Below are 13,096 nucleotides of genomic sequence, written 5' to 3' on the forward strand. Positions count from 1 at the left end.
GGAGCGGTCGAGGGAACGATCGCGGAGCCGCCATGAGCGCTCCGGGAGTCGCCACCATTCCTCCGGTTCGTCAGGTAAGCGACACAAGAAGTCGGGGCGTCGTCATCGTACCCCCGACTCCCCCCGACGCCCGCGTGATGCGGCCGGGGGTTCGGGTGGCCCCACCCCCGCGGCCCCGCGTGGGTCGCCGACGCCGTCTGCCCCATACCCGTCGGTCCCTGGGGAAGGCGCGTCGCGCGAGGAGATTGAGGAGTTCCTTATGGCTATGAGGGCGATGTCTCCTCCGGCGGGGCCTACGGCGCCGGCGGGCCCGTCGGTCCCGTCTGGGGGCCCGAGCGGTTCGGGTGCACCTGCTCCGACGCCGCCTGGTGCTCCGGCCCCGGCGCCGCCGGCGGCTCCAACCCCGGCGCCGCTGGGCCCTTCAGGGTCGTCGCCGGCTGGTCCACCGCCCTCCCCGGCGCCGATCCCATTGGGGCAACCCGTGGTGCCGCCTCCGCGCGGCGCCGTGACTCCGCCGTCGGTTCCGGTCGGGGCGCCGGCGCCGCGCGGCGCCACCCCCATTCCCTCTCTGACCCCTGACGCGGAGTCGGACCGGCATCGTCCGACGCCGAGTCCGGCGCCGTTGGGGCCACTTGGCTCCGAGGAGCCGGTCTATATCGTCGACTCGAACTATGGCGATGAGGACGATTATGGTGAGGGTTGGGAGGGGTCTGAGGACCCTTTGTCACGAGCCTGCCAGTATGATGTGGACTGGGTAGGTGACTTAGGTGATGCCAGTGGTCTGGACGAGTCGCCCAACCCTGGGTTTGTCTCGCCTTCCCCTGTGGCGTCGGAGGCGGGGGCTGCCTATTCGGTGGTCCTGATGAGGGCTGCCAAGGCCTTGAGCTCCCCGTGGCTAAGGTAAAACCTAACATCCTCACCGAAGTATTTAAACCGCAGTCATGCCCACAGGAGCCTCTGCTGCCGTTTAATGAGGCCCTCACGGATGTCCTTTTGGGCACCTGGTCCAGGCCCGCTTCCGGTGCACCGGTTGACCGGAACGTTGCCAGGCGTCACCGTCCGTGTTCGGACGACCCTGCCTTCCTTTCCACCCATCCCTCCCCGGAGAGTCTGGTGATCCAGGCCTCCACTTCCCAGTCCGCATTCCCGTCGGCCCCGCCCGATCGGGAATCGAAGCGATATGACCAATTTGGCAAGAAGGTCTTTTCGTCTTTGAGTGCTGGACTGCAGTCTTGCAATACCGCATGCCTCTTGGGCCGCTACACCCACTCCCTGTGGGATACGGTCGCGGAGTGTCTGCCGCAATGCCCGCAGGAGGTGCGGGACAAGCTCAACCAGGCCTTGGTTGAAGGCCGGGACGCGGCGAGGTATTCGATAAGGTGTGGTCTTGACACGACCGACTCGCTGGGACGGGCTATGTCCACGACGGTGGCGATTCGTCGCCATGCTTGGCTGAGATCCGCCAACTTCTCGCCGGATGTCCAAAATGCCCTCATGGACATGCCTTTCGATGGCAGTCGCCTGTTCGGTGACAAGGCGGACAACGCGCTTGAGCGCTTCAAGGACTCCAGGGTCACGGCCAAGTCCTTGGGTCTTTCGACCCAGCGCCAGCAAACGGGTTCGTTTCGCCCCTTTCGTGGCCAAGGAAGGGGCGGTCCCACACGTGCTGCCAGCCACGCGCCGCAGAACGCTCCCCAGCGCGGTGGCGCCCGTGGATTCCGCCGTGGTGGCGGTAGAGGGCAGCGGCGAGGTCAGTCCACACCTCCCCCCGCAGCAGCCTCCAAATCTTCCTAGTCCGAGCTTTCGGGCCCACGTGACGCCAGTGGGTGGCAGGGTTCGCCATCACCACTCCCGCTGGCGCGCGATTACATCGGACAGGTGGGTGCTGCAGCTCGTCCGAAGGGGCTACTCCCTCCCCTTCGAGTCCACTCCTCCAGCCATGCCACCGCAGAACCACCGTGTGTCGGGGGACCACTTGACACTTCTGCAGGAGGAAGTTACGGCCCTCTTGGCCAAGGGGGCCATCGAGCACGTTCCTGGGCCAGAAGTAGGGTGTGGTTGCTACTCCCACTACTTTCTGGTGCCCAAGAAGGACAAAGGAGGCCTACGTCCTATCTTGGACCTACGGAACGTCAACGGCTTCCTCCGGAAGGAGAAGTTCAAGATGTTGACTTTGGCTCAGGTCTTGGCTGCTCTAGACCCACAAGACTGGATGGTAGCGTTGGACTTGCAGGATGCGTATTTTCACATCCCCGTCCTGCCGGCCCACCGGCGTTGCCTGCGGTTCACGGTAGGCCACGAGCACTTTCAGTTTATCGTGCTCCCATTCGGCCTTACCAGCGCCCCACGGGTGTTCACGAAAGTGATGGCGGTGGTCGCAGCTCATCTGCGCCGGTTAGGGGTTTCAGTCTTCCCCTACCTCGACGACTGGTTGTTGAAGGCGGGCTCGCCCCAAACAGTCGTCCACCACCTTCAGATGACGACAGACCTCCTGCACGAGCTGGGGTTTTCCATCAATGTGCCGAAATCACACCTGTGTCCCTCTCAAAAGCTCCTTTTCATCGGAGCGGTTCTCGACTCGGCGCAGTTTCGGGTTTATCCTCCGGAACGGCGGGTCCGGGATATTCAGGCTCTGATTCCCATCTTTCAGCCGTTATCCCGGGTTTCGGTCAGGTTGACGCTGCGGCTTCTGGGGCTGATGGCCTCCTGCATCCTACTGGTGCATCACGCCAGGTGGCGGATGCGGGCTCTGCAGTGGGACCTGAAGTTTCAGTGGGCCCAGCATCAGGGCAACCTATCCGACCATGTCCTGATCTCGGAGGGCACTGCGAGACAGTTGCAGTGGTGGCTTACGGACCGCGATTGGGTCAGAGGCAGATCCCTCTCCCTTCCCCAACCGGAGCACGTAGTTGTGACGGACGCGTCCCTCCAGGGCTGGGGAGGCCACTTGGGAGAGGCGGAGATCAGAGGCATCTGGTCTCCGGCGGAGTCCCGGCTCCATATCAACATGTTGGAGCTGCGGGCGATTCGCCTAGCACTGAAGGCATTCCTCCCCTTTGTCAACGGGAGTGTAGTGCAGGTGTTCACGGACAACACCACCGCCATGTGGTACTGCAACAAACAGGGCGGTGTGGGGTCGTGGACCCTTTGCCAGGAGGCTCTGCGCCTCTGGCAATGGCTGGAACGTCAGGGCGTGACTCTGACGGTTCAACACCTGGCAGGTTCTCTGAACGCCAGGGCGGACGAACTCAGCCGTCGGTGCTCGGTGGATCACGAATGGCGTCTGAACTCGGACGTGGCGAACGGCCTCTTTCAGCGATGGGGAGAGCCTTGGTTAGATCTATTCGCCACAGAAGAGAACGCGCAATGTCATCAGTTCTGCGCGTTGGAGTTTCCAAGACGGCACTCGCTCGGCGACGCCTTTCGGCGCGAGTGGAGTTGCGGTCTGTTGTACGCCTTTCCGCCTATACCACTTCTGCCCAGAGTGCTGAAGAAGATCAGGCGCGACCGGGCCCAAGTTATCCTTGTGGCTCCGGACTGGGCTCGAAGATACTGGTATCCCGAGCTACTCAGCATGTCAGTCGGTCCCTTGATCCGCCTGCCTCTTCAGGAGGACCTTCTGTCGCAGCAGCAGGGGACGGTCCTCCACCCGAACCTGTCCAGCCTCCACCTCCATGCGTGGAGATTGAGCGGCAACAGTTGAGGCCCTTCGACTTGCCTCCTGAAGTCTGTGATGTGATTCTGGCAGCCAGGCGTCCCTCCACAAAGTCGGTATACGCCTGCCGGTGGAACAGATTTGTGGCATGGTGCACAGCAAAGGCTGTGGATCCCCTTTCTGCCCCTCTTTCCGAGGTTCTCCTCTTCCTTCTTTCTCTTGCCCAGCAGGGCTCTGCTCTGGGCACTATCAAGGGCTACCTTTCTGCCCTTTCCGCCTTCTTAAGGCTACCTGATCAGCCATCTTTATTCAAGTCCCCTATTGTACTGAGATTCTTGAAAGGCATCACGCACATGTATCCACCTGTTCCGTTCGTGATGCCTCAGTGGGACTTGAACCTGGTTCTGACATTCTTGATGTGTGCTCCCTTTGAGCCGCTTCATTCCTGTCCTCTCCGTCTTCTCACTTTAAAGACGGCCTTCCTGGTTGCCATCACCTCTGCCAGGAGAGTGAGTGAGCTCCAGGCTCTTTCTGTCAAACCTCCTTTCATGTCCGTCCATCCTGACAAGGTGGTTCTTAGGACTAGGCATTCTTTCCTGCCCAAAGTAGTTTCTGCTTTTCACATCGGGCAGTCCATCACCTTACCCTCCTTCTTCCCGCCTCCGCATCCTTCAAAAGATGAAGAGCGGCTCCATCGTCTGGACCCAAAACGTGCGCTTTCATTTTATATGGATCGCACACGCCAGTTCCGGGTGGATGACCAACTGTTTGTTGGCTACGTGGGTGAGAAGAAGGGAAGGGCGGTACAGAAACAAACCATCTCTCGGTGGGTCGCCCTGTGCATTAAAGCATGCTACATTTTTGGCTCGGAAGGAGCCTCCTGTTGGGCTGAGGGCCCATTCCACTCGGGCCACGGCGGCTACTACTGCCCTGGGCCGGGGAGTCCCTTTGCAGGACATTTGCCAGGCGGCTACGTGGGCCTCGCTGCACACCTTTGCGAGGCACTACTGCCTGGACAGTCAAGTCCGGAGGGATGGCTTCTTTGGCCGTTCGGTCCTCCAGGACTTTCTGGTGTAGGTTTGTATTGGTTCGCAGACCCACCACCGGGGTTGGTATTGCTGGGGTATCTATTCTAAGGTAAGGAATCTAATACTAACCTGTTTCTTTCAGATGAACAAGTTACTTACCTTCGGTAACGATATATCTGTAAGAAACAGTAGTTAGTATTAGATTCCTTACCGCCCCACCCATCCTCCCCGTTCTGCGAACTGATTCCTAGGGTTAAGGACATCCCTTTCAGGGCCCTAGTTTCAAATGGCACCAGTGTTAGTTCTCACATGGCTCTGCGTGTTCTGGCGCGGAAAAGCTGTGTGCAAAGAACTGACGTCAGCGCACGGAGGCGGCGTCTATATACTCCAGCGACGTCATCACGGCGCACGACGCCGCGGAGCCGCAGGGGACGCCTGCAGACGACGCCTACCGACGCGCAGGGGTACTGCTACGCAAAAGTTTCCGGATCCAGACTGACGCCTGGGGATATTCTAAGGTAAGGAATCTAATACTAACTACTGTTTCTTACAGATATATCGTTACCGAAGGTAAGTAACTTGTTCTTCAGTATTTGGCCTGTATGTGGATGATCAAACGTGTCACCTAAAATTACATTGCCACATTGCCCACAATTGTGACACTTCCTCATTCCTTTATACTTAGGTTTTGCTTCAAGTTGACGGTATTTCTAGAGTTCCCTCAGGTTCTTTGATCTATTGTGTAAGAATAACGGTGGGTCACGAAATAGTCCTACGAAATCAGGCTCTTGTTCAATAATATCCCAACGTTTCCTAATGATTGCCTTGATGTGGGGAGCTTGAACTGAGTGTTTCAGAACAAACACTTCACGTGTGTTACATGATTTTGTTGACTTTTTCAATAAGTCTTCACTTTTTTTTGGGCTACAGTTTCTACTGCTGTCTCAAGCACATCTTCTGGGTACCCTCTATCTCTGTTTTTATCCAAATGTGTTTTGATAGTATTCCCACATGTAGCGTCATCTGAAGTGATTCTTTTAATCCTTGTTAGCTGTGATACTGGTAAGTGTTTTTTCAAAGAATGAGGGTGAGCACTTGTGTAATGTAATGCATTGTTTACATCAGTTGGTTTCCTATAAACTGACGTTGCCAATCCTCCAGCTGATTTATAAATTTCGATATCCAAAAAATGAATATGTTCTGATTGAATATCATTGGTGAATTGTATTCTCGGGTTACAAGTATTCAGTTTTTTAATGCTTTCTTCCAAAAATGTTTTAGATCCTTTCCAAATTACCAGGATGTCGTCGACGTATCTCAAAAAGATTGCGGTATTGTCGCGCCATATCTGATTAATAGGAATGTGTTGGGTGTTCAAAAAAAGCCATAAATGTATTAGCGTTCGAGGAAACCCATTGATGTACCCGTTCTCTGCAAATAATAATTGTTCTGCCAAACAAAATAACTGTGGTACAAAGAAAAATGCAATAATTCCAAAAGAAAAATTCCCTTCTCTTGTGTCAGTGAAGATTGTAACAGTCTCCATTCCACCGCCTCCAGTCCCTCATTGTGTGCAATAGATGTTTATAATGCAACCACATCAATGGTACAAAGTAAAATCTCCTCGTCAAAATGATGTCTGACATTTTCAAGTTTCAATAAACAATCTGTTGTATCCTTCATATACGTCTCCCATGATTGAACAAGCGGTTGCAAATGGTGATCTAAATAATGTCCAACCGGTTCATGGAGCGACACGCATCCAGCTACTATGGGTCTGAAGGGGGATGTACTCTGTTCTTATGCATCTTTGGGAGCATGTACATTTGTGGCATTTTTGGTGTTAAAATTTGCAAGTACTTTTTGGTGTTCTCATCAATTTGGCCATCCTCTAATCCTTTTTGCAAAATCTTATCCAGAAGGTCCATGAATTCTCTCGTTGGATCATGGTCCAACAGAATGTAAGTGTCTGCATTATTCACATGCTTTTTGCCATTTTGTATATAGTACTCCGTGCCAAGAACCACCAGGGCTCCCCCTTCATCAGCTGGTTGAAATATAATTTCCTTTTCTTGTCTTAATGCGTTTAGGATACGTAATTCCTTCCCGGGTAAATTGGTGTGTTTGGGTTGCGTATATTGAATTTTTCCAGGTATTTCTTCATCAGAGTCTCAAAACTATACTGAGTTTTATGGGAGAGTGGAGACACAAATTTGCTCTTCTGACGAAATATAGGTGGAGGTTGGATTTGTCCATCCTGGATAGTACTGTTGGCAAGGAACCATTTAAGTCTCAATTTGCGCATGAACTTAAAGAAAGATATTTCAGTCTTCAGACTGTTAGACACATATGTTGGAACAAATGAGATTCCTTTATTCAGAATTCTCATTTCCTCTGCACTCAATACCCTTTTAGAGATGTTCATGACAAGGGAAGTCATTTCCTCAGGTTTCTCTGCGGTCTGCTGCCTTTTTTTGTTTTTCCCCTCCTGATGCGCTGTCTGTTGGTACGTTGTATTTCTCTGGTGGTAACCTCGACGATTGGCCCTCCGCCAAAAAAGACGGTTTGGTGACTGAAGTTGTAGCAGTTTCTTCCATCAGTCCGCTGGATTGCTCTGTGACTACTCTAGCAGTTGGTCGTTGTACAGACAGCACCTGGTCGGTGACTATACTTTCCTCGGAAGAGGTTGCTCCTGGTTTTTTGAAAACTCGTTTCTGGGCATAGGCTTCCGCCCACGAGTATACCTCATCCAATTTATAATCAATCGTATCCCGTCTAATGAAATCTGAGCAGTCATTCAGTAGGAGAGAGTGTGATTCAAGAAAATAACACCCTGCTAATGAAGGTAAATGGATGAAATGAACAAGGAAACTGTAAAGGACTACAGCCAGGTCAAAAGAGACTAAGCATATGAGGAGGACAATCCATTCCAAGATGGCTGCCAAGTATAATGAACCCAAGTGGGATGAATAATGGTTATATAAGTAAATGGAACAAGAAATGTACCATTCCAGTAGAACTGCCAAGATTAGCCAAAATTCTAAATGTTGGGCAAATGGCAGGAGTGGGAATGCTCCCCATCCCAAAAATGCCACCACGTTTAAAGAACCCATAGACCCCACGGAGGGTGCACATTTAAGGATGAATAGTGAGACCTGGCACAGGCAGAAATAATGTCAGGCCTTTATGACTAGTGGGAGCAGCTGGTAACTGTCAAGAGGCTTGAGTCCCCAGTGAGGCTGGCATCAATGATGAAGGATGAGCCAAGACTTAGGTTCAAAAGCGAACAATGGCCTCTCAACACTAGGGGGTTTATAACAATCCGCCCGCCACCGCGACGGCAAAAGGGACCGCCCGCCATTGGTGCAGTGGTCCCGTCATTCAAATTAGGATGCGCCCACCACACTGGCAGGCGCATCCCGCATTTTTTACATTGCGGCGGGCGGTGCTGTAAGCAGCACCCGTTGCATTGTAAAAAATGCATGTAGTGCATTTGCATGCACAACGTGACAGGCACCGCACGGTGCCTGCCACCTTGTACATGCAAATGCAGGGGGGTACCCATAGGTACCCCCCATGTGGGCCCCCGCCCCCCCCCCCAACATCCTGGGGGCCAGCTAGAGGCCCCCAACAGCGAAAAACGCATGCCTTTCCATGGCGGCATCGCCACCATGGAAAGGCTGCTCTACGCCGGCATCCTGATTTGGTTGGCGAGGTCTTACAGGCACCGCCACCATATTGTGGCAGTTTTCCGCCCGGTCGACGTGTTGAGCGGCCGAAAAGCAGTGACAGTCTTCCCGTCCGCCTCGGACCCCCAGCCATCCTAATGTGGCAGAGGGTCAATCATGGACGGATGGCTGGCGGATCGATCTGCCCGCCATACTAATAGGCCCCCAAGTTAGCTTGGACAGCGGGTCCACCTGTATGACTGGGATACAAGTAACAAGATTTCTAGCACCCCAAATCAGCAAGTTATCCCAAGCAGGCAGGTGTAATGAGGAGAAGCATATTGGCAGTGAGTCAGAAAATATGATAAGAAAGAAACAGAGCCGACAGGTCTAGAGGGCATTAGCCGATTCTGTTGAAAAACAGCATGTTTGTGTACCTGGAGGAGCTTCTCAGCAGGGGGATGTATTGTGCCTAATGTCCACTCCCCAAACACAGAGCATTCCTTTTTCAGACACCCTTTCCTCAGAGTTACCCCTGTGATGCAGTGACTAGGATGGCCAGATTGGGCAATTGTACTGTTCTAGAGCTCTGCAGGACAACCCCCAGGTAAGACTAGAGGGCCTTGGACCCAGATTAACATGTCTCAGGGCTCGGAAAATGGATGGTATCTCAGGATCTAACAGGCTCAACCTGGGAATATGTGGGGTTCAATGCACATTTTTAATTTGGTCAGGTTAAATCACCTTAGACAGAAGAACTTGTTGTATAAGTTGCTTGGTCTTTCAATATTGTGCGTATGTATCAGGCAAAGTTTGAGAATTATTTAGATGTGAATAAATGCTCTCTTAAAATAACGGGACATCTAAAGCTTATTTAAAATGTTTGTTTTCATAAAGATTTTGTTTTCTACATTGGTATTCATGCAATATTTTATTTAAAAAAAGCTGAATTGGTGGATTGGTGAGCTACATAGTTGCTTTACATATGCATGCCATTCTTAGTCTGTGGAGATTTACCTGTGTTGTTTTTATGTCACAGGTTTGTCCCTGGTCAAGCTATCTTACAGGAGCCTGTAAAACAGACTTTGCACTGCATCCTGCTATAAGGTATTTTCCCACAATCAAATCTTCTCCAAAATGTATGTTCCTGAATTCGCTTGAATTTTACTCATGTAACGATGCCACCTGATATTCTACTGCATTGCAGAAGCCCTATGTTGTATTCATTTTTGCACACTTTTTACTTTTCTCGAATACTCTTAAGCGCACAACTGACAAGACAACCCCAACTTGATGTAAACATATCAAATGTACACACTATACAGATCTCTAGGGGCCTATTAACAAACTGCATTTTGCAGTAGATTTAGAGTGCTACAATAGAACGTCTACATTTCTACCAAATGCTATTCACAGACAAAGGAGTAAAAAGTTAAACCTCATCTATCTTTTCAAGTGTACTGCTTAATAATAACTATTGGAGGGACTAGGGGAGTGACTGGAAGAAGGAGCATACTAAAATGGAAGGGATTTAGGGAGAAGCAATGAGTGGTTTAAGGAGGGTTAGGAAGGGGTTTAGAAAAGGGCATCCACCCACCCACAAAAGAATAAGCCCAGTTCTGTTCACTTGACAAACCATTGATACTGCAATACCCTCCGACAGAAAATAATTGAGATAGGGACTTAAACAATATCCCTATAGGAAATTATGTTAAAATTAATAAAAATTATTTAAATAGCTAAAAATATAAATAAATATTATTTAAAGTTAAAAATAGCTAAACATACAAAATCGTTACTAATCAATATTAAAATATGGTACCAACATTTGTTAAATCTATATATACATATAGCATTAGTTTATCAAAATATAATTTAATAAATTCTATACATCACATTTAATAATTATTAATGCGTAATAAAAGTATTTTATTACTCAAGGTCGGAATGTATTTTTTAATTTATACTTCAGACAAATTCTTTTTATTTAATTAAATATATTTATATTTATGAAGTCTTTGATTCAACACCATCTACACCATCAGGCGCTTGTGCTACTGGACCTCTCTGCTGCATTCGACACGGTCGACCACACCATCTTGGTCGACCGTGTCGAACAGGCAGGTCTCAGGGGTCCTGCATTGAGCTGGATCCGCTCTTTCCTCACGGGCCGTACTCAATCGGTCAGATTGGGCTCTTTCTCTGCTCCCACTATATCTACCACCTGCGGGGTACCACAAGGTTCCTCGTTATCCCCCCTGCTTTTTAATGTATACCTACGCCCTCTCTTGCACTCCCTTCGGAATGCAAATGTAACCATCTTCAACTATGCGGATGACTTGCAGCTCATCTTCCCTCTTAACACCCAGGACTCAGTGGCTGAATTCCAAAGAACTATGTCCCACATACGGAGTTGGATGAGCTGCAATCATCTGAAGCTCAATCCGGGCAAGACCGAGCTGGTCTTGCCCGGACAGAGCTCGCTTAGTTGGAATTCCAGCTTTTGGCCCATTAGTATGGGAGTCCCCCCATCTAAGTCATCTGTGGTCAAGAGCCTAGGTATCCTCATTAGCGAGGATCTCTCGCTAAAAAGACAGGTTGGAGCGGTGGTATCCTCCAGTATCTTCCAATTGAAGAAAATAAAAAAAATTGCTCGCTTCTTTACCTTAGCAGCCCTCACACAGATTGTCATCTCCTTGGTGCTGTCCAGGCTGGACTTCTCTAACAGCCTCTATCTTGGCCTCCAAATAGGAGAGCTCAAACGTCTCCAGCTTGTTCAGAACCAAGCCGCCAGGCTTCTTCTGAATATACCTAGGAGGCAATCTATTAGATCTGGCCTTAAACAGCTACACTGGTTGCCAGTTGAGCAGCGTGTGGCCTTCAAGGCCGGGTGCATATTGTTCAGGTCTCTGAATGACTCTGGCCCTTTATTCATCAGAGATTTATTCAAAAAATACTGCCCCTCCCGTCATCTCCGATCTACTTATAAATCACTTTTGATCGTACCTCCATTTAAAAGGAAACGCCTTGGAGGCAGCTGTTTTGACCACCTTGCTGCTGGTCTTTGGAACTCTTTCCCCCTCCACATAAAGCTGAACGATAACATCCTCAGCTTTAGACAATCCCTGAAAACTTGGCTTTTCACCCAAGCTCACTACTGACAGCACAGCTCCTCTTACTGACTGCCTTGCCTGGTTCCTTTTCTATAGCGCCATGAAGCCTTCGGGCGTACGAGCGCTCAATAAATTCCAATTAACATTAACATTAACATACTTCTCGAAGGAATATTCAAATTATTAATAAGGAAAATGGGCGGATTAGAGATTTCATATAATAGGGGGCAAGGAAGAACCCTGTGGATAACCTGACTTTACTGGTTTAGGGCAGAGGTAAAACAACTTGAACTGACCTAAAGAAAGAGAGCCACTTATGCACAGTACCCTAAATATCTATATGGTAAATTCAAGCAGCCTACCACATAAAATGGCATTGCTGACATTGATGAACATTTCCGACAGATCTACTAAGATCAAGGCTTCAATACTGCTGACTTTCTGATAAATTGTAGTTACTCTAGATCCGATAAAACTACGATCACAGTGTAAAATCCTGGGTGAAACATTGCTTGCAGTGGATAAAGCAATGAATTTGCTTCTAACAAAGCTTTAAACAGGGAATGTTGCTGTTCTCTCAATACGTTTGGCATTAAAATGATATTTCTCAATTTTAAATTACAAATAAATTCCCATTTAAGGTGAAAAAAAGAACACATTATCAAGCATTAATAGTTAAAAGTGATGTATATAATCATTTAGAATTAAATTATATTTAAAAAAAATGTATTCTTACATTATTTTAAAATGCAAAACAGTATTACAATACTTAATAATTAAATTAGGATTATGTACTGTTTTAAATATTTTATTGACATATCTATACTAATATAATAAAGAGAGAGCCCAAACCTTTGAGGCGGGTAATCTCAGGAACCACAGCACCAATCACAACACCCAATACAGCGTTGGAAAGGGCAGTTGCAGCAGAAGGACATAGGCTATGCAGACGCCCAACATATACATTTAAAAGGTAAAAGAACCGTGCCAGCAAAGTAGTCCCTTGTGGTCGTGTCTGCGTTGTGCTGTGGGCGTGTGCTGGGGGCGTGACAAACGCTGGGGGCGTGTGGTACATTCCGCCCTTCATGTCTCATATCGTGTGCTGTGGGCGTGTGCTGGGGGCGTGGGCGTGTGCGGGGCACGGGATTACGGAAAAAAAAGCGAGTGTTGTGCCCAATATTTCATTGTTTTTCTTCCCAGGTTCTGTACATTTCAGCTCCGGGTCTCCACCCTGCTCCTTTAAATACCCCTGCACCCCATAATCATAACCCACCCTTACTCCTTAAAATACCCCAACACCCTTAAACACTAACCCATCTTAACCCTATAAATATACCCTGTACCCCAAAACCCAAACCTATCCCTAAACCCTAGAAATACCCCTGTACCCCAAAACCCAAACCCAGCCCTGAACCCTATAAATACCCCTGTACCTCAAAACCCAAACCTGCCCCTGAACCCTAAAAATACCCCTGTACCCCAAAACCCAAACCTACCCCTGAACCCTAAAATACCCCAAAAGTTACTACACAATGCAGTTTCGTGAATAAACCTCATTGTCTTATCGTTGCTCTAACCAAATTATATTTTCTCTTATATTCTGTCAAAACTATTTTTTTCTGTGCCTCTACT

At 49.3% G+C, this 13,096-nt stretch overlaps 1 protein-coding gene across 1 annotated transcript in view; it reads left to right on the forward strand.

The window, feature by feature from the left end:
* The window catches only part of LOC144768345 (adenosine deaminase-like), a 307,500-nt gene that overhangs the window by 261,406 nt on the left and 32,998 nt on the right, over positions 1–13,096 (forward strand). Inside the window, exon 9 of the mRNA XM_078651931.1 lies at positions 9,391–9,458. Within this exon, the coding sequence (XP_078508057.1) occupies positions 9,391–9,458 (68 nt within the window). The remainder of the gene's footprint in view (positions 1–9,390; positions 9,459–13,096) is intronic.

This window comes from Lissotriton helveticus, chromosome 7 (genome assembly GCF_964261635.1).
Source record: "Lissotriton helveticus chromosome 7, aLisHel1.1, whole genome shotgun sequence".
Classification (NCBI taxonomy): Eukaryota; Metazoa; Chordata; class Amphibia; order Caudata; family Salamandridae; genus Lissotriton; species Lissotriton helveticus.